This window comes from Plasmodium gonderi, assembly GCF_002157705.1.
Source record: "Plasmodium gonderi DNA, contig: Chr14, whole genome shotgun sequence".
In the NCBI taxonomy this organism is placed as follows: Eukaryota; Apicomplexa; class Aconoidasida; order Haemosporida; family Plasmodiidae; genus Plasmodium; species Plasmodium gonderi.
Window position 1 is genome coordinate 3,116,410 of NW_021628939.1, and position 22,086 is coordinate 3,138,495.

The 22,086-nt window shown below is 30.3% G+C and overlaps 5 protein-coding genes across 5 annotated transcripts; 4 read left to right on the forward strand and 1 right to left on the reverse strand.

Annotated features, from left to right (window-relative positions):
* Window positions 1-1,738: 1,738 nt before the first annotated feature.
* Window positions 1,739-6,321, forward strand: PGO_146640 (hypothetical protein, conserved; the record flags this gene model as incomplete). The annotated part of the gene is made up of 6 exons (XM_028690654.1): window positions 1,739-4,022; window positions 4,265-4,464; window positions 4,788-4,935; window positions 5,144-5,255; window positions 5,700-5,868; window positions 6,061-6,321. The coding sequence occupies 6 exons, from the start codon at window positions 1,739-1,741 to the stop codon at window positions 6,319-6,321; spliced, it is 3,174 nt and encodes a 1,057-aa protein (XP_028546455.1).
* Window positions 6,322-9,034: 2,713 nt separating this feature from the next.
* PGO_146650 (vacuolar protein sorting-associated protein 26) lies at window positions 9,035-10,208 on the forward strand (the record flags this gene model as incomplete). The annotated part of the gene is made up of 2 exons (XM_028690655.1): window positions 9,035-9,037; window positions 9,318-10,208. 2 exons carry the CDS (start codon window positions 9,035-9,037, stop codon window positions 10,206-10,208), a joined length of 894 nt encoding a protein of 297 aa, XP_028546456.1.
* Window positions 10,209-12,089: 1,881 nt separating this feature from the next.
* PGO_146660 (hypothetical protein, conserved) lies at window positions 12,090-14,042 on the forward strand (the record flags this gene model as incomplete). The annotated part of the gene is made up of 1 exon (XM_028690656.1): window positions 12,090-14,042. One exon carries the CDS (start codon window positions 12,090-12,092, stop codon window positions 14,040-14,042), a length of 1,953 nt encoding a protein of 650 aa, XP_028546457.1.
* A 1,442-nt stretch (window positions 14,043-15,484) lies between these two features.
* On the forward strand, window positions 15,485-17,359 carry PGO_146670 (AP-3 complex subunit sigma; the record flags this gene model as incomplete). Its single annotated transcript, XM_028690657.1, has 6 exons — window positions 15,485-15,553; window positions 15,998-16,125; window positions 16,383-16,458; window positions 16,629-16,700; window positions 17,015-17,048; window positions 17,265-17,359. The coding sequence occupies 6 exons, from the start codon at window positions 15,485-15,487 to the stop codon at window positions 17,357-17,359; spliced, it is 474 nt and encodes a 157-aa protein (XP_028546458.1).
* Window positions 17,360-18,792: 1,433 nt separating this feature from the next.
* Window positions 18,793-20,382, reverse strand: PGO_146680 (eukaryotic translation initiation factor 2b, subunit 2; the record flags this gene model as incomplete). Its single annotated transcript, XM_028690658.1, has 1 exon — window positions 18,793-20,382. The coding sequence occupies one exon, from the start codon at window positions 20,380-20,382 to the stop codon at window positions 18,793-18,795; it is 1,590 nt and encodes a 529-aa protein (XP_028546459.1).
* Window positions 20,383-22,086: the final 1,704 nt, after the last annotated feature.

Consider the following 22,086-nt stretch of genomic DNA (forward strand, 5'->3'; position numbering starts at 1 on the left):
AGTGAAATTGTGAAAATGTAAAAGTAGTGAAATTGTAAAAAGGATAAAACAAGGGAACATAAAATGTGTCATGAAATAGAATAATTATGACACAAATAAAAAAACTTTTTTTGCATATATAATATCCATCATCCCCAAGTTACGCTTTTTTTTTTTTTTTTTTTTTTTTTTTCTCTTCTGTTTGGCCGAGGTAAGTTGGCGAGTTTTTTCCCACCTTGTATTTTTTGTAATTACTTGCTGCAACTACGGATTGGAAAAAGTAGATTAGGATAAAGATAAAAAAAAATAACAAAAAAAAGAAAATTTTGCAATGTTTCTTCTTGATGGAATTATGCAGTGTTGAAAAAAAAAAAAAAAAAAAAGAAAAAAAAAGAAAAAAAAGAAAAAAAAAGAAATAAAACAAAAATGAAATAAAAGAGTAAAGAAAAGAAGTGAAAGAATTGAAAGGAATGAAAGAAATGAAAAGGAATGAAAGAAATAAAAGTGAAAGAAATAAAAGAAGCGCAAAAGAGAAAATGACGTAAAGGAAGAAAAAAAAAAAAAAAAAAAAAAGAAAAGATTAATTAGATTATATTAGATTGTGATAAGTAACGATTTATTGGAAATTGACAATTTTTTTTAGTTCTCCTTTTCATGTAGCATTTTACATATTTTCACGCCCTTTCACATTTTTTTTTTTTTTTTTTTTTCATAATCTCTTCTTGATTTTTTTGTTATTTTGTTATTTTGTTTTTTTGTTTTTTTTTCCTCTTCTCACTTGGCTCCTCCTCAATCACCTCTTCTGAATTGGTGTCTTTCCTAGTTTTTTTGGTATCCATGTGCTGCTCCCTCATCCCTGAATGTTCCATGAGTCACTGTTTTGTGAAGTACAAATGATTACCCATGTAATCGTGAGTGGAAAGGATAAGTGCTAGAAGAGCAAAAGTGAAAATAAAAACCAAAAAGGATGTGCTCCGTTTCAATTTGAAAAGAAATAGGTGAAGAGGACAAGACTGACATATATTACAGGAATTTTGAAAACAAACGTAGCTGGAGCAGAATAGGAAGAAGTTAACACCACAAATTAGAATAACAATTATTTAACATTTCAAGACATCTCGAAAAGTTGACAACTTACACACGCACACACACACAGAAAGAAGAAACATAAAATGAAAAGGAATTCTTTTCCAGAAGAGGAGAAGTAAAAAAAAAGGGATATAAAAAAAAAAAAAAAAAAAAAAAAAAAAAAAACTGTTCAAGGTTATAAATATAGCGTGATACACAGTACAGCAAAGGCATATGTGGCAAATCCCACACGCTTATGCAATGAAAAGATTCTTAGCATGAATGATCTGAGTGTATTTGTGTGCACTTTTTCGGATAAAGTTTATTCCAGATTTTTCCCACCAAAGAGAAGAGAAAGGGAGAAAAAGTACAACAAAACAGGTAAAAGAGAACAAAACAGGTAAAAGAGAACATAACAGGTAAAAGAGAACAAAACAGGTAAAAGAGAACTAAACAGGTAAAAGAGAACATAACAGGTAAAAGAGAACATAACAACTTAAAATAAAATAAGGGCAAGTACCTACATGCTCGTGCACAGAGAGAGGACGCACGAGGAGGGAGAAGCAAAAATTGACATGATCCACAGGGGTGCTTCGCACAAAATAAGATAAATTGAAAAAAAAAATAAATAAGTAAAATATAAATAAAAATGTCAGAAGCTATGCCCATAAAAGTGAAGAAATACAAAAAGATGAAAAATGAAACTGAAGACTTCTTAATAGCATTTCTGTTTGACATTGTCTTCTTTGCAATTTGTGTATGTACATGGATGTATTTGAGAAAGAATCGAGATGAAAATAAAATAAGTGATAATATATATATACTGAACAATCAGAATCGTGGAGAAGGGAAAGCAGATAAGAGTGCTGCAAATGTGAAGGAAGAAGATGTTGGGAGAAGAAGGAAAGGTAACAGATTCAGAACATTTCTAAATATAAAAGATGATAAAATTGTAAATACAGAAATAAAATATTATTTATTTTTCTTAAAAGCAAATAGGAATATTATATTTTCTTTATGTATATTGGGAACGTTTCTTGTATTACCATTATATTTGTCTCTCCCTCGAAATGACATAAATAATCCATCGTTTTTTCATTACATAAGTGCTGGTAGCATTTCAGACATTAACATTATGACAATTTTATTTTTTATTACTATAATTTATAGTGCAATCTCGTATACATTTATTTATTTATTGTGGAAGAAAATAAGACCAAGTAAAAAAAAAACCAAAAAATTCTTACCTCAGAATTTTACCATTATGGTTTCTCGTATTGACAAAAATGAAATAAATGCTTATAAGATATATCAATACTTTTGCAATCTGACAAATAATAAAGTTGTATCAGCTTACCTCATTTTGGATTATTCCATTGTTTACCATGAGCAGAAAAAGATTTTTAATGCCACGAAAAATTTGAAACTCCTAAAAGAAAATGAAGAAAAGAAAAATATTAAGAGGGATTGGTCAAAGAGATTTCTGCTAAGTTTTCTGAACAAGAGGAAGGGTCAAAAGAATGAGAAAAATGGAAACGGTAATGATGAAAAGGGAGAAATAAATGGAAAAAATGGAAACGGTAGTGATGGAGTAAGAATGAAGAATAACTCCTCCCAAGTATCTCCTTTACAGTTATGCGATGCAAATGGAATGGATTTGAATGATAGACCAAATAAGGACTCAGAGAAAATTTTAGAGGGGGAGAAAAAAAACGATTTTTCTATAAGTAATCTCAAGACGAAGCAGAATGGCCTTTCTCCAGAATTTCTATCACACTGTGGGAATGAGAATGTGAATAAAATGAAAAATTCAAAACAGAATGAAAATAAAAAGATAGATCACTCTAATCAGGGACGAGAGGAACACGAAAATATAAATTCTGTACATGATATGAATGATTCTAATTTTATGAGAAATGATACAAGTGGTGAGTATGATAACAAGCGACACTATGAATCCAATGAGAACGAGAAAAAGAAAATAAATTGCTTATTGGATAACATTGGCAGTGATGAAATTGAAATTTCAAAATATAATATTGAAGGAGAAGCGTACTATGGAAAAACAGGAGATACAATCGGATTGGGAATCACCACAAGCAGAAGTGACAATGACGAATGCAAGCTTAGACACAGAAAATCAGGAATGAGTGAAAAAGAAGAAGAAAAGAATGATGTGAAATGTGAAAACTATCGAGAAGGAGGAGCAGGTGGAGTAGGAGGAAATCTAGTTGATGATGAACCAGGAATTTTTCTAAAAGATGATACTACCGATGATGAATATGATGGTGTAGCTGGTGGTGGTGGAGTTGATGATGGTGCAGCTGATGATGCTGTCCAGAGGAGAAAAATAAGAAAAAATAAAAACAAAATTTCCATTAAAAATTATGGATATAAACTAGATATTGAGAACGATAATTTAATGAGCAATAATAATGAAATGTTATTTTATGATTTGGAAAATTTATCAACAAAAGAAAATGATAATCTTGATAAGAATTATAAGAAAAAAAAAAAGAGTAGATTCAAATCAGAATCGAAAAGAAATATATTTCATAAGTTATTTTTCTTTTTAAAAAAAAATAAAAAAAGTCACTGGAAGAAAAAATTAAAAGAGCATTTAATTAAATTCTATTCTATAAAAAATGAAACCCCAAAAAAATCTACAGGAGTATGTTTTGTTTCTTTTATCGACACAAAATCAGTGCATGATTGTATTCATAATATACCATTTACTGAAAGAAACAAATGGATTATATCGAATGCGCCCCCAAATTATGATATTATATGGAAAAACTTAAAAAATCACAGCTACAAAGTTTGTGCTAGGTTCATAATATTGAATGCTTTGCTACTACTGGCCAACACAATTATTATTTTGACTGTCACATCTATTGACAATATTTTGAAGCTCAAGATTAAGAAGTACCGTGAGGAGGATCCCAGTTCTGGCAATATCAGTGCCATATTGATAAGTAATTTTTTATCGAATCTCGTTCCACGTAATCGTGGAGAGGGAATATGGGAGCGCATCTCTGAATGCACGGTTCAGTTCATGTCTAGTTCATGTTTGGTGCACCACCGTTTAGTTCACGTTTAGTGCGCCGTTTAGTTCATGTTTGGTGTACCACTGAATGCACTGCTCCCATGTTTTTTTTTTCCTGAGAACGACTCATTTCTGACGTGGCATCCTTTTCTCCCTATTTCCCAATGGCAGCATGGCTATCCCCTTTTATTGTCATCCTCGTGAATAGTATTATACAACCATTCCTAATCGCTTGTGTTTCGATTGCTATTGGATTTATAAGAAAATCTAGTGAACACACGTATGTGTTACAAGGAAATTTTATCTTTTTAATTTTAAACACAATTATTATCCCATTGTTATCGTTGTCCCCATTGAGTTCCTTGATAAAGGTAGGTTCTGCTGGATAGATGTCAAGAGAGGGAATATTTAATGTTTTCTTGTTGTATGGATTCCATCAAACTCTTTTTTTTTTTTTTTTTTTCTTATTTTTTTCCCTTTTTTTTCTCATTTTTTCCCCTTTTTTTTCTCATTTTTTCCCCTTTTTTTTCTCATTTTTTTCTCATTTTTTTCCCTTTTTTTTCTCTTTTTTTTCTCATTTTTTTCTCATTTTTTTCCCTTTTTTTTCTCTTTTTTCATGTTTTCATCCATTTTTCAAGCATCATTCGTGTCACTTGATAATTTTTTTTTTTTTTTTTTTTTTACTCTCCCTCAGGTTATGTACTCAGACGAAATAGGACAATGGTCAACTCGTTTGGGAACGTATCTGTTTAATTCCAGTGGATTCTTTGCTATGAGATATTTGCTTCATTGCTGTTTTTTGACTTGTGCAAATCAGTTGCTGCAGATTCCACAATTTTCAAGTAAGACACTCCTGACATTGTCAATTGCACGACAGATATGTGTTCTGGATTCCTCTTTTGAGGTGTGCAAGTGTACCATTCGCTTCTCCCTATTCATGCGCGCATTGTTGGTAAAGTAGACCCAACTAGCTGAAGAGACATATACCGATTGGTTAATTTATACAACTATGATATACATATTCCTTTTTTTTTTTTTTTTTTTTTTCAGTTCGATCTATTGTTAAAACTGTAACAAAAAAGGAAACAAGTGCATGGACCTTTGACTTTGGATATTGGTATGGATTCAATACAACAATTTTGGCCTTGATATTAACATTTAGGTATGTCTATTTTTGAGAACTAATATTTTTTTTTTTTTTTTTTTTTTCTCCTATCCGCAATTTTTTTTATTATATTTTATAACCGATTTGATAACAAGTTGGTTAACTGTTTGTTGGCTAACTGTTAATTTTCCGTCGCTTTACATTTATCCCACATATGTATATATAATTATGTATCTATAAATATGCATACCTATATATGTATCTATAAATATGCATACCTAAATATGTATCTATAAATATGCATACCTATATATGTATCTATAAATATGCATACCTATATATGTATCTATAAATATGCATACCTAAATATGTATCTATAAATATGCATACCTAAGTATGTATCTATAAATATGCATACCTAAATATGTATCTATAAATATGCATACCTAAGTATGTATCTATAAATATATTTGTAAATCCCCCTCCCCCTCTATCGCTTAGTGTCGCCGTTCCTTTTATCCTCCCGCTGGGCTCGCTGTACTTTTTTCTCCGTTACTACATAGACAAATATAACCTCATATATGAAGTATGCAGAACGAATTTGGACAGTCATGGAGCTATAATAAGAACGGCCATTAAGTTTATGCTTTTTTCAGTGGCTTTTTTTCAAGTAAGCTTTTTTTATTTTTTGTTTCCTTATTTTCCCCTCCCTTTTTTTGTTCATTTTTGCGCGCATTTTTTTGTTCATTTTTGCGCGCATTTTTTTGTTCATTTTTTCACACATCTTTTCACATTTTTTCACACATTTTTTGGCTCATTTTTTCACACATTTTTTGGCTCATTTTTTACCCCCCCCCCCTAGCTCGTCATGTTCACCTTCTTCTCGAGGGTGCAAAATAAATTCATCTCGGTCGGAAGGAACATCCTCTTTTTATCGTCATCCCTGACGACATTATTACTGTTATGTCGATCAACTGAATGGGTAAGCACAAACCATATAAAGAAGAAGAAAGGGAAAAGAACATTTTGTTACCTGTGTGAAAAGAATGTCTATGTAAGTAACTTGAAGGATTTGAATAAATTGAAGTATGCTTATGCCAATCCTTATGAAACAAAACGATGAGTGTGTCTGAGGCGACGTGATCGTGTGGATAAGCCATTTATATTATGCAGAAGTGTGTGTATTTATGTATATATGTGAGTGTTTGTATATGTATACATATGTTTGAGCGCACACGAGACACACAAGGCACACGGGGGTAAAATGACTTTCAGACAACAATGGAAAGATATGTTTCATTTTTAAGCCGAAGTTTGTGAAAGAGTGTACAAAGTGAACATTGCAAAGAATGTATATGCGTATGCGCATACAACGACATATGTATATATATGTATATATATATGTACATATATATGTGTATATATATGCATGTGTGTGGGATGTGGGGATGGGAAAATGTCCCCGTTTTACGTATGAATCCGAATTTAATTTTCGTCTTTAATGCATCATATCATTTTTTGAGAAAGGTGTGAATCAAGAATTTGCTGAGTGGGGGGGAGACACATCCTTTTTTTTTTTTTTTTTTTTTTTTTTACTCTATTTTTTAAGATATAGTATTTATTTTTTAAGCGTATTTAATTTTGTTTGTCATCGTTATTGTTTTTGTTTTGGTTTTTTCCCCATTTTCCTACATTTATCTTTAAATAGCCTCATTTCACACGTGCCACTTTTATAGGGCATTGTTTTATTTATGTTTTTATATATTTTTTCTTTTTCATTTGTGTCAAAAGAAGTGCCATATTATTTTGCAGTTCATCACAGTAATACCTCTGTATAATTTGTACACATATAAAAGTATACATCCATTGTATTATATATGATTCTATGACATTCTTTTTAATATTCACTTAAGAATAAAAATAATAATTTAATAAAAACACTTTTTGGCTTGTTTTTTTTTTTTTTTTTTCTTTTGCTGCAATTTTTTTTGCAATTACAACTATCTTTTTGGGAAGTGTGGCGTGGATGTAACGAACATCACTTCATATGTATTTTGTGTGGACTGTGTCTATTTTTGAAGTTGCAAACGAGAAGTTATGTATTCTATATATATATATATATATATATATATATATATATATATATATATATAAGGTCTAGTAGTGTGGTGGCTTGGTCACCTGTGAGTGACAGAGAATATATAATGAATGTGCCTTTTCTGTCAAAAGATCTTTCACCTGAAACGTTCTTAAAAATTGTGGAAACAGAGAATTACTTAAACAGTGTTTTAGGGGTTCTGATTTTTCCTTCCTATTTTTTTTTATTCTTAAAAGGTTGAAAAGGTTTTTACACATTAACGAGGGGAAATGAAAGGATAATGTTTTTTTTTTTTATTTTTTTTTTTTTGCATGAACTGTTCAGGTAAGATATAGAAAAAAAAAAAAAAAAAAATCAATTTGACAATTTTCGTGCATAATACATTTTTTTCGTACTAATGAGATGGGAACATGCAAAAGTTGCTTAAATAATACATTTTAAATTTCGATAATTTGTAGTCGAAAAGATTTTGGGAGCTAAGGCTGCTTTGTTTAGGAATGTACAATATTGGCATACGCAACCCGTTCTACTTTTTTTTAGGCCTGCCTCTTTGCGTTTGTGTTTTTTTTTTTTTTTTTTTTTTTTTTTTTTTTTAGCGTTTTAAAATTGTTTAACATTTAAATTTTTTTTTTTTTCCCCCTGTGCAAATAGGAGAGGAGGCAAAAGATTAGCACATGTGTATATAATGAACACAGTTGGATGTGAAACTTGATATTTTACACTTCACTTTTGATATTTTCTTTTATTTTTTTTAGAAAGGGCCTAGCTCATATTTTGTGCTACATATTATCTCGAATTAGTGAAATCTCAGTGGGCGGGCATATAGCTTTTTGCAAAGCTCAAATAAGTGGATCCCCCAAAAGTTATAGCTTAATTATATATACGTTTTGGGAGGGGAAAAGTCATGTAAGCACAACCTCAGAGAACAACAGGGGCGTATGTACATACATACACATATAGTTTTGAATAGGCATACACAATTGGCATAAAAAGTAGGATTGTATACGCTCGATTTACCAAGAAAGAGGGGTAACAAAAAAAAAAAAAAAAAAAAAAAAAAAAAAAAAAAAGAAAACTTGGAAATGAAAAAAAAATAACAAACTTGGAAATGAAAAAAAATAACAAACTTGGAAAAGAAAAAAAAATTAAAAACTTGTAAAAGAGAAAAAAAAATTAAAAACTTGGAAAAGAAAAAAAAAAAAAAAAAAAAAAAAAAACGTGGAACTTTCAGTTGTGCATGTATAGGACATCGGAAGGGAAGAAATTTAATAGAGAAAGAAACCAAGTAAATTTGAGATTGACAAATTAAGAGGCTCACATGTGCATTTCGTTAGTTTAAGTATATTCATCAGGCTACATATACACGCATGTATGGAAAAACGTGAGAGTATGTAACTAGCGCACTTGTTTATATTTTTATTTAACCACATTTTCTCAATGTGTTCTATTAAAAAGGGAAGATTGTATTCATGCAGGTGGCACGTGTATATGCCTTGAGAAGAACATATTGTTGCTTTTTTATTTATTTCTTCATTTGTTTATTTCTTTATTTTATTATTATTTTATTTATTATTATTTTTTTTTTTTTTCTTTTTTTTGCTTGCAATAGAAGCTTCTGATTGTGCATTAGAATGGAATATCACTGAACGTTTATAATACTGTCCATTGGATTTATCACCAAGGGTGTACATTTTTATCCTATTCGGATTTTGTTCTGAGCATCGTGAGGTTTACCATTATGGTAAGTAAAGAGAATGGAAAGACAGCGAAGGATAAAATGGAGGGGGATAGAAAGGCGGAATAAAAAGGAATAAAAATATATGTACATACATATGTACATATATATATATACATACACACATACATACGTGTAAAGCTTGAGCAGAAAATGCCTGAACATGTGCATACTTTTTGTGTACACTTGATCCTAATGTGGATATTCACACAACAGAATCTGTCCTTATCTTTCCTATATTTTTTTTTTTTTTTTTTTTTTACTCCTTTCTCCACATTATACGTAGCTGTCCAATATTTTCGGGAGCGTGTGTTCGATCGATCTGAAAATAGAAGCAGAAGAAAATCGAAAGTTCGCCTTTTTGAGGAAAGACAAAAAGGGAGATAAGTGTCCAATATTTTCAGATGGAGAAGACATAAATGGAATCGCCACAATTAGTTTAAAACCTGGAAAGAAGTTTGAACATTATGGAATAAAATTAGAATTAATAGGTCAGATAAATATCCTAAATGATAAGTCTAATTCATACGATTTTTTCTCCATATCGAAAGACTTGGATCCCCCGGGATTTTTAATAGAAAGCAAACAATTTAAATGGAAATTTTCAGCTGTTGATAAACAACATGAATCATATTTTGGAACAAATGTAGAGTTACGTTATTTTGTAAGATTAAATATAATAAAAGGATATTCAGGAAGTATGCAAAAAGAAATAGATTTCATAGTTCAAAATTTATGTATACCACCTGAAATTAATAGTACAATTAAGATGGAGGTAGGCATTGAAGATTGTCTACATATTGAATTTGAGTATGATAAATCAAAATATCATTTGAAAGATGTAGTTGTTGGTAAGGTTTATTTTTTACTTGTTCGAATTAAAATAAAACATATGGAATTGGATATTATAAAAATGGAAACATCTGGAGTTGGAAAAAATTACACTACTGAAACTGTAACATTATCTAAATTTGAAATTATGGATGGGTCTCCCATTAAATCGGAATGCATTCCTGTACGCTTGTATTTGAGTGGCTTTGATTTGACTCCAACTTACAAAAATATCCAAAATAAGTTTTCCGTTAAGTATTATATTAACCTTATAATTGTGGATGAAGACGAGAGACGTTACTTCAAGAAGCAAGAAATTTTTCTTTGGCGGAAGAAGTTGGGATGAGATACGCCACCCCCTCATCCCCTATCCCCAATACTATAGAAGAACCAATGCTAGTGTTAGCAGTTTGTCCTACACAGTTTTCGTGTGAGAAAAAAAGATTCAACTTCCATGATGATTGGTATGCGGAAGAATAAATTAGCACATGGCCACGACCGAATAGGTGTGTAATGTATGCATGTATGTACGTGCGTGTGTGGATGTTTTACCTTTACGACTGATTTGTATGGAGGAAACGAGCGATGACATGTCAGTATTGTCGACATGCATACACCTGAACGTTGGGATAGTTATCAAATTGTACACACACGTGTGCATGTATGCATGTGTGCATATATGTAAATATGCATGCATTATATGTATATATTTATATCGCCCACCTATGGCACTGCAATGATTTGTACCTGTATGCAAAAGCAGTTTATGCACATGCGAGTCACAGCATTTAGTTGAACAATACCGTGTGTGTGTGACCCCCTCCACACACCATCCACTGCTATTTTGCAAGGTTGCATATATGTATACATATATATATACAAGCAAATGATTGTTTAGTTTGAGCATATCCCTCTATATGAGAAGAAATCTTGAGTGCACATATTGAATAGTATCACTTATGTGTAGGCATTATTTTTTTTTTTTCTCATTCATTTTTTACATTTTTTTTTTAATTATGTACAATGATGTGTGAAGTTGATATTTTTTTTTTTTTTTTTTTTTTTTTTTTTCTGAGCACATTTCGCTAGTTCACATTTGCATGGTCATAATTCATAAAAATTGGAAGATTTTTTTTTTTTTTTTTTTTTTTTTTTCCTACCTATTGAAAATCAACTTGAGAATTTTGAATAAGCATAACTTGTTATAGATAATGCAGATATCAAGAAGCTGAAAATAAGTGTAAGACCACATACTACAAGTTGTCAGAGTTTTTAAATTATTTTCCTATTTTATTGAGAAGCACTTTTTTTTGACATCTCCCTTCAAAACATGTACATATATACACGTATATATATGTATATATAAACATAGTGCACGTATTTGATATGGTGTATATACGCATGTGCACAGAGAGTGGGTGCTTTGTTAAGTAAATTATTACAACTTTTCAAGAAAAAAAAAAAAAAAGTGGAAAAAAATACGGGAGCTCGCGGGTAAAAAGTTACTAAAGAATTAATCCCATCGATCTATCTGTCTATATATCTGTATATATGTGTGCCTATATATCTGTATATATATATATATATATATTGCCTATATATTTGTCTACTTATCTGTCTATATATCTGTCTACATATCTTCTATATATCTGTCTACATATCTTTTCTTTTCCTTTTTTTTCATTCCTATGTCCATTTAACTATCGGTTATGTGTGTTCCCTGGGGGGAAAATGAACAACAAAAAAAATGTGAAATAATTCTTTGTTTTACTTTTTTGTGCCGAGCATAACAAACTCTTAGCATTGTATATGTCATTAAAAAAAAGTAGCAGTACTGCTGTGGATAAGGCAAAAATAGTTTTTTTTTTTTTTTTTTTTTTTTTTTTTTTCTATCTTCTCTTGCCTAATTTTGTGAGTTAGCTAGCTCGTTTTCTCATACAAGAGTAAAAAGTTTGGAAATTGACTATTCCTTTTTTTTTTTTTTTTTTTTTTTTTTTTCCCTTTATCTCCTAAATATATTGTTGAATGGTTTGATATAGATTAGCACATTAGCATAGATCAATTGGTAGTAGAGATCAAGGTTGCTCTCGTTATCCATCTCTTTTTATATGATTAAAATAACTTTTTGTATTGTGTAAAAATAGCATAAGAGTTGGTAAAGAAAGTAATAAAAAAAGTGTAAAATAGAATCACTATATAAACACACGCTAGTGATTTCGTGATAGGAATGGAAAAGACATCGAAACGGTCTCGTGTGTCTTCCTTCACGAATTTACTGGATAAACAATACAACAATAGACAAAAGGAAACAGAAATAAAGCTATTTGAAAACATCAAAACGGATATTAGCATTATCATAAGTGAACAACTGAAGAAAAGGTCTAAAACAGAATTTGAATTAAATGCCATTAAGAAAAAATTCATTTATTTAAAATGCATATCAGAAGAGTTAGAGAGAATGATAAAGGATGGAAAAAGAGAATTAAAAATGGAAGAGGAATTAATTAAAAATTATTTTGAATACACAACGACAAATTTGGGATATGTATTTATAAAGTATGAAAATATTATAAGCGACTTGAGTGATCAGAATGGGCATATGAAAATGAAGTTAAAAAATATAAAAGAAAATGAGTTAACAGAATTCGAGTGTGCGTACCAACTGTTGGTAGAGAAAACTAACAAGCTTAGTGTAACAAAGGAAAACATTCTAAAAATGCAAACATGTGTTAAAAATTTGAAAAAAGAATATGAACATGTTCAGGCAGAAATAGAAATAAAAAAGGAAGAAAAGTGCATAGTCGAAAAGAAGTATAAAGAATTACTTTTCAAAATAGAGGAATATAAAAAGGAGTTTGAAATGATAAAAGAAAAATGTAATTCTCAAATGAATGAAAAGAAGCAAAGTTCCATCGAATTAAGTGTAATTGAAGAAAAAGTGACCCAAGTGGGAAAAGAAATTCAAACTCTGTCTAGTGAAAAAAAAAGAAAAAGTGATGATCTGCAAAATTTAAAAGAAGAAAATGAAAATATACTAAATAATATATATCAGCACAATTCTAACATTAATGACAAATGTGATCTTCTAGTTGCAGAAATGAACGAATTAGAAAGTGAGCTAACTCTGCTAGGGGAAGATAAAAATACATTAAATGAAAATTACACAAATTTAGAGAAAGCACTTGTAGATGTATCTCAAAAATGTGAATGTAGCAAAAAGGAAAATGAAGAGGAATCACTTCTCATCAAAGAGTTGAGTAATGACTTAATTAAAAAGAAAAATAATTTGAAAGAGAAGGAAGATGAATTTTCAAAATTAAATGAACAGTGTAATGAGGTGAAAAATAAAAATGTTCAATTGGTTGATGTTTACAGTAATGTGAAGAAAAAAATAGAAGTTGTTAATGCATCTATTAATGAATGTCGAAATGTTTTTGAAGCACTCAAAATGGAATTAGTAAATTTAGAATGTGCCAAATTGCAAAATGAAAAAACAAAAGAAGAAATTTCAAATTGTATGGACAATTCTGAGAAAATACTTGTTCATCAGAAAAACTTTTTTTTTAAGTTATCAAAAATGTTTCAGTTAATTAATTTGTCAAATGAACAATTAACCAATTTGCAACAGGAGTTAGAGAATGGGACAAATTACAACTGTTTGATACGCACATGTGAAAAATTAGATACCTATATAAAAAAATTGTCTACCAGTATTAGTGAAAAAAATGAGATGAATAATTTTCTTCAACAAGATATTGAAAATACATTAAAGAGTGTTACAGCGACGGATAAAGAAATTATTGTCCTTGAAAATGAACAAAAAGATTTGCAAAATCGATTACAAATTGTTACGCAAAAAGTAAATACACTTGAGGAAGAAATGAAAAAACAAGTAACCAATTCTGGGGAAAAAATGAAGGAAGCTTCAGATGTGCTTGTACGGGAGTATGAAGAGCTGGTCGAATCTGTAGCATGTCAGATTAAGATTAAACATGTTGAACATAACAATTTTATTAAGCAAGGGGAAATGGAAAAACTGGAATTCGACTTTCAAATATTTAGATCTGAGTTGATATCCACTCTTGAACAAGAGTGTGAACAGAAGAGAAAACAAATTGCTGAGAAGGAAATGCAGCTTAAAGAATATCAAGAACGGTACAGTCTGTTGAAAGGTGTCTAATTTTTTTTTTTTTTTTTTATAAAAAAAGTAAAAATTGGAAGTTGATACATCCATGGGCACGTTTTTTTTTTTTTTTTTTTTTTTTTTTTTTCTTTTTTAGAGGCATATTTATTTTTCTGAGAACCTGTGTTTTGATACATTTTTAACATAATGTATTTTTCTATATCGTTACGCGTTTTTCTCAATTCGAGGGGTATCGTTACATTCATCCTTTTACTTTTGTTCTGTGTGAGTTGTTGAATTGTGCCCGTCTAAGTTTTACGTGGCGATAATTTTTTTTTTCTTTTTTTTCTGTGCATTTCGAAAGGAACCTACAAAAAAAAAAAGAAAAAAAAAAAAAAAAAAAAAATTTTTTTGATTAATTTGATTTCTTCTCCCTTCCATCAATTTTTCACCTTTTCATCATTTTATGTAGTTCTAATCATCCACATGTGTTTCTAATATTTTCATAAGAAAATAATGTTGGAAATGTAATCCCTGTCAAGTAAAAGCATCACCTGTGAATAGTTAAGTATTCTAAAAGGAGGTGCTTATAGAAAGGAACGTCTTCCAGAATGGCATATGTTGTAACTGGGGAAATGTGTCCAAAAACGGGTTCGCAATTTGATGGGGAAAATGACGATCCTATATGCATGTATGTCTATGTATATACGATATTGGGTTCTCTTTTCGGTTAGTTATATTTTTTTAGATGGATAAATGTTTTTCTGAACGGGCATGTAAAACCCGTCTGGTCATACAAAACGTACCAAAAGGGGTGGTGGCTGTTCTTAAAAAGGAATTTTTTTTTTTTTTAAAAAAAAAACTAGAAATATAGGATAAATATGTTGTACAGTTGTGTATTATGCAATATGTAAAAATGTATGAGGAGACTCGAGAAGAAAAAAAAAAAAAAAAAAAAGGAGATAACTAATGCAATGATGAACTGAGCTAATTTATTAGTACTTTTAGGAATGCGCTGTTACATGGTTTTTTCTCCTCACTTCCTCGCCCTATCCCCCCCCCCCCCAAAAAAAAAAAAAAAAAAAAAAAAAAAAAGATAACTTATAATTTTAAATATTTCATATTAATCCGGATAATGTTACTATTTCTACAAAAGTTGTGAAAGTGAAACTTGTACATATTTTCATCTACATATGTTATGAAAACATGTGTACATGAAGCGTGGAATAGTTTGAAAAAAAAAAAAAAAAAAAAAGAAAAAAATTAGAAAAATGGTGGGAGAAAAAGAAAAAAAAAAAAAGTTTCACCAAAAATAGAGAACATGGTTGAATTTTCACAATTCGTTTCAGAGAAATGTTTATGTTTGCATTTCTGTAAATTCATGTAAGAAATAATGCTGTGAAAAATTGTATCCATATGTTCACTTTGTCGTGTATATATATAACTCTTTCTCCACACCTAAATATGACAAATGCCCAAGGGAGAGAGGATATAAGAAAATGATAAAAGGAGTACTGATAATAAACAACAGTGGGAAACCTAGGTTTCGCCGATTTTATGACGGTACCGTAAGTCAAACCTAGGAAAAAAAAAAAAAAAAGAAAAGAAGAAAAAATCAAAGATGAGGAGAGGAAAAGAAAAACAAAGATGATGAGAGGAGAGAAAAACAAAGGTGATAACGACGTGTTTATTCGTATGTACCTACTTAATAGGACGCACGTGTGTCTGTGTGTATATACATACAAGTACAATCTAAGTACACTCTAAGTACAATCTAAGTACACTCTAAGTACAATCTAAGTACAATCTAAGTACACTCTAAGTACACTCTAAGTACAATCTAAGTACAATCTAAGTACACTCTAAGTACACTCTAAGTACAATCTAAGTACACTCTAAGTACAATCTAAGTACACTCTAAGTACAATCTAAGTACACTCTAAGTACAATCTAAGTACACTCTAAGTACAATCTAATTACAATCTAATTACAATCTATTTTTAATTCGACAGAGCCATGAAAAGCAGCAGTTGATTACAAAACGAGTTCATGAAACTATAAAGAAAAGGATGTCCAGTGAATGTTGTTGCTTTTTGGAAGATGAAGAATTACTCAGTTCCGACGTGAAAATTGTATACAGGTAAGTTGAAAACTGGAGAGTGGGAGAAAAAAAAGAAAAAAAGAAAAAAAAAAAATAGCCAAACTGATAGTTAAAGAAATAGCTAAATAAATGTCATTGTGTGCTGATTTAACTTGGTTGCACATGTCTCCATATGTAATCAGCTGAGAAAATGTTTATATATAATATCACATTGTGGAACAATTAATGAAGGGACGTTTATTTTTTTTCCATTTTTTCTTCACTCATGCCCCCGAACAATTGTGCAAATTCGTTAGGCACTTTGCAACCCTATACTTTATTTTTATCATTGATGCTATGGAAAGCGAATTGGGAATTTTGGACTTAATTCAAGTAAGGTTGTTTTTTTTTTTTTTTTTTTTTTTCTCTGGGTAAACTTCTACACGTGGATATTTCAATTTAAAGATTAATTCTCATGAGAGTGAACAATAAAGAGAGAGAGTTATATTCTTCATTTGGTTATATCTAAATTTTCAAAATACATGTACTATTCTTTTGTGCAGGTTTTTGTTCAAGTTTTGGATGCATATTTCGAGAATGTGTGCGAATTAGACTTGATATATAATTATGAACAGGTAAAAAAAAAAAAAAAAAAAAAGGGAAGAGGGATATATAGATAGAACTTAAAATAGTTGTGAAAAAAAAAAAAAAAAAAAAAAAAAAAAAAAAGGGAAGAGGGATACAGATAGAACTTAAAATTGTTGTGAAAAAGAGAAAAAGAAAACATTCCTAACGTATGACCTACATATGAAGTATGACTCAATGGCAGAAGCCCATGGAACAGGCGTAGTTATACTTATCAGCTAATTAAACACAAATATGGTTTCCTTTTTGTAATATTCTGTTTTCATTTTTTTTTTTTTTTTCCCCCATATCTACCCTACGTCAGATCAATTATATACTGGATGAAATCATCATGGGAGGTAAGTAAAATGAAACACAGAAAGGATGGTTGGAAATTTTTACTTTATTTAGATTACTTTATCTTGTTTACTTTATTTTGATCAGATGAGCGTCCTTGCTCGTTGTGTTTCCCAATCGCATCACCCTTTTCCCGTGTGTAGACGATTCTGCATATGGATGCTGTTTTCACATAAGTTGTTATGGCCATTTACCTCCCGTTTGTGCATTCACCTTAGGCATTGTATTGGAAACGAACATAGACGTGATAATCGGATCCATCAACGGGGCGAAGAAGTTAATTGAAAATGAGTCTTCTTTCTTTGGTGATTAAATGTAAAGAGACAATTTTTTTTTTGATATATTTTGATATGTTTTGATATATTTTGATATATTTTGATATATTTTGATATATTTTGATATGTTTTGATATATTTTGATATATTTTGATATATTTTGATATATTTTGATATATTTTGATATATTTTGATATATTTTGATATATTTTGATATATTTTGATATATTTTGATATATTTTAATATATTTAGATATATTTTATTTTTTTTTTCTTCCTTTTTGTTAATGACCTATCTGCAGCAGCAGTGAGGATAATTGTCATAAAGTTGTGTATTCCATGCAAAACATTTTGTTTTTCGTTCCAAATTGGCATTTGTTCAGAAAAAAGAAAAAAATATGTTTATTTGCGTGTGCATATTATGTACTTTTGTGTGCATCCTATATACATGTGTGATGCATGTTTAATAGTGGGAGGAATAATATCTGCACTTGTGTTGCCAGTTTTTTGTTATTATTTTTTTTATGTATTTTTATTTTTGTATTATCAGTGTTTTGTACTTCTTCCCGCATAGAGCCCTAGCGAGCGGTAGGGCAGAAAGGGCACAGACGGAAAAAAAAAAAAAAAAATAATAAAACATAACAAAAAGAACAAAACAGGACAGAATAAATAGAATGAGCAGAATAAACAGAAAAAAACTTCGTTCATACATCTTCGATATGTGTCTGTAAAACAGGTGCACAATTGAATGTGCTGACAAGTGGAAAAAGAGAAAAAAAAGAAAGGGGATGAGTAATAGGGAAAGGGGTATAAGGGTGCGCACATATATTTTCACAGGTTCGTATGCATATATATATACACATATACATATGTGTACAATTTTACAAAAAAAAAAAGAAATTAAGCAAAAGACAAAAAAAAAAAAAATTACAAATAGGGTAAGAAATGAGTATTAAGTGGCGAAAAACTGTAACAACGTGTTAGGAATTATCATATGTATCAATGTCACGATATAGAGCTTGGAAGGGATGGAAAATAAATGCAATCCTTTTCTATATGTGCAAACATTTTTGCACATGTGCAAGTTTTGTGCTTGTGATTTTTTTTTTTTCCATTTTTTCTCTTTTTTATGCCTGAACAGGACATAAAATTTATGTACTTGTTTAAAAAAAAGGAATAAAAAAGGGATAAAAGAGGGGTAACAGAGGTATAAAAGCGGGGTAAAAGAGGTATAAAAGCGGGATAAAAGAGGGATAAAAAAGCTATACATTTGTGTGGTCCTTGCAAACGTTGAGAAATGGGGTTCCAAACATATATAACACCACGTGCACATGCCAGGAATGTCCTGCTTCAAATTGTGGCAAGGTATGTTTACTTGAACACTCGTTCAGTTTTGTCATCACCCAATTCGTGATCACATTTCCATCTCACCAAATTGCCATTCTCCGCTGCAATGAGGGAGAAGGGAGGCTCAGTCGAAGGTCAGGTCTAAGTCATCGGGGTGATAAGTGCGCTTGGACATAGTATACAACTGAAAGGAGTTCAATGGGCCAATTTCAGTTATGTAAAGAGCTATAAATTTCTCAGGAATAAAATCATACTTTGGTATACGAACATACAAATTTTCAGCATCATTGTAAGCCATAGAAGGTCCTGGTTGCAATTCATTTTTCTTTGTTGGATCATAAAATGGATCATTAATTAATTTAAATAATGGCAATACTATAATCACTGGTTTTGCGTTAAATTGAGCCGAACATGCAATATTATATGCACCAATTTTGGAGATTACACCTCCTGAAGATGAAACGGCGACACTACCAAGAAGAACTTTTGTTACCCTTGGTATAACTGCAAATACAGCAGAATCTGGTATGTAAGTAGTATCCACCCCATCAGCACTTAACAATTTTGCCATGCGAAATCCATCTCGATTAATATCTCCACCAACAACAATTACAGAAATTCCATCTTTTTTTTTATTTATATTTTTTAGAAATTTTTCTACACCAGATGAATATCCCATTGTTAAAATAACATCATTTTCCATAAATAAATCGTAAGAAGTTCTTTGTTCTGTTTCTCCCCACGATGTGTCTATATCAGCAATTAATTCTGTAATTCCTTCAATTATTGAATGTCTCAAAGTATTTGTTGCAGGAATATGATATGTATTCTGTTTGTTATTATTTTCAAAATAAAAAGAAAATGATTTTTCAAAATTTTCTATTTCTCTTTCGTACACATACTTATTGTTTAAACATTTATTCGTATTTTCATCAATAAGGAAATTGTTATCTTTATTTAAATTATCAATATAGTTATTATTGTACAAATATAATTGTTTAAAATGTTCAGTTCGCACAATTGTTAAAACTCTTCTTATAACATTTGGTATAATAAAATGTATTTTATTATTTTTTATTATTTCTTTCCCTAAATATTTTATAATTTCTATTAAATCATGTACGTTATTCCAGTGAGATATTTCTACAACTTTTTTTAACACCTCTGCTATTTTTTTCCCCACAAAATTACTCCCTTTTATATCTCCATTTTTTAATCCTGAACTTAAAATCTTCACAATTCCTTTTAGCCAATATGCTACTACCATTTCTTTTTCTCTTTCTTTTTTTTCTTTGTAGCTTTTTGTTCTCTTTTTTTCAAATTCTATGCTTTCGTCTTTGTCACTCTCTCTCTTTCCATCCTTTTCACCACGTCGTTCCATTTCGTCCATTTCATAATTACCCCGTGTATCATTATTTTCTCCTTCGACTGTTATGCTATTATTTTTGTTGTTCTCTTCCCTTGTCTCATCAGCATTGGTATTAATCCTGTTTAATTTGGGACAAATTTGTATCTTCTCATTAGTGATTAAATTGTGGTCTTCCTGTTGTTTTGCTTCACTCTTGTTCAAAATTATGTTATTATCATTTTTATTATAATCTACAATCTTTGTATCATTCTCTTCACTTACCATTTTGTTACTTTCGTTGGTACTCATGATTATTCCTTCATTTATATAATAATTTGGATAAGGTACATTTGTGTTTTGTTCCATTGGGGAACTTTGTAAGCACTTCTTTTAATTTCTTGTTCCACCTGATATGACTTGGTTGAGATCTTGTATGATGGAACTATTTACATATACCTTTTTGTTCATGTGATTATTTAGTATGTATCCTGAATTAAGTCTATATATTATAATCCTTATATATTTGTACGGAATAAAATTTCCTTCGTAGGTATAAGTACTTGTTTAAAGTTTCGGTTGGAAATATTTAAAAAAAAAAAAAAAAAAAAAAAAAAAAAAGGGGAATCTTTTCATTTTAAAGTTCAACTTGTGTTTTATCTTAATGTGCTTATTAGATAGACTACAGATTGGGGAACTCATTGTTGGGATTATGAGCCATAAATATGTTCTCTTTTATACACATAATATGCAGGTCATTTTTTTTTTATTTTTTTTTTTTTTTTTTTTTTTACATGAACAATGTGTATGAACAGTTAAAACATTACATTAAATTGTTCAGGCAGTTTTTGTGGTTAATTAATCGGGATATGAAAACAAACATAATTGCGAGAGGGAATGTGAAAAGGTGAGAAAACATGAGGAAAAATGTGAAAAGATATTCTCTCTCAGTATATAATTCTTGAAACTGCAACAACATCAAAGGATGATTTTTGTCATCTCAGTTACACTCGCGTTTAATGAATCTCAAATAAGCCTTTCCCTCTTTTACATGGGCTTAAGGGAAAAAGAGAAAAAAAGGCGCCCTTGCTTGAATATGGCAAGCACAGCAAATATACTTGCTAATTATAAAAAAAAAAAAAAAAAAAAAGTTGAAAAGTGATGGGAAAAGGGATGGGAAAAGGGATGGGAAAAGGGATGGGAAAAGGGATGGGAAAAGGGATGGGAAAAGGGATGGGAAAAGGGATGGGAAAAGGGATGGGAAAAGGGATGGGAAAAGTGATGGGAAAAGGGATGGGAAAAGTGATGGGAAAAGGGATGGGAAAAGTGATGGGAAAAGGGATGGGAAAAGTGATGAGAAAAGTGATGAGAAAAATGGTTGAAAAGTGATGGGAAAGTGACGGGAAAGTGATGGGAAAGTGGCGGAAAAAGTGACTGGAAGAGTGGCGGGAAAAAGCTCACCTTATGATAAGCTGGTTTAATGTTATAGCTGCACAGCACAAAGTAGTACAAGGAAAAAAAAAAAAAAGAAAAAAAAAAAAATATCACAGTCGAACCTAAGTTTACGACATGTAACAATTCTCCTTTTGTTCTTGATTTAATAATATATGTGTGTTAATTTATTTGACAATTGGTTTTACGTGGTGTATTTTTTGTGTAATTTTTATTGTGTTGAGTGTTATTGTAATTTTATATGATTTTAATTTTACCCCTTGTTGCCATTTCTCTCTTCACCATAACAAATTGACTTGTACAAGGGCACAGAGAATGAGGCTTGTGTGACTTAAGTAAAACCTATTTTGAAAAAAGGTGCAAATGTCTATGCTATCATTAGTTAAATTCAAGTGACTCATTCACCATCCGTTTATCCTCGTTTTGAATCATAACTTTTTCACGCCCATTCCTTTGTTTGGAATGTTGAAAAGGCTTTATCCCGCGTGGCTTTGATTTTTTACGTTCTTGTTTTAACACCCAGGAGAGGAAGGAAACACATTTCTTTTAACTTCAAACGAATTCCCCGGTTTAAAATAAAGAAAATACTTATGCTTTTATATGTACGTATAATTTTTGTCG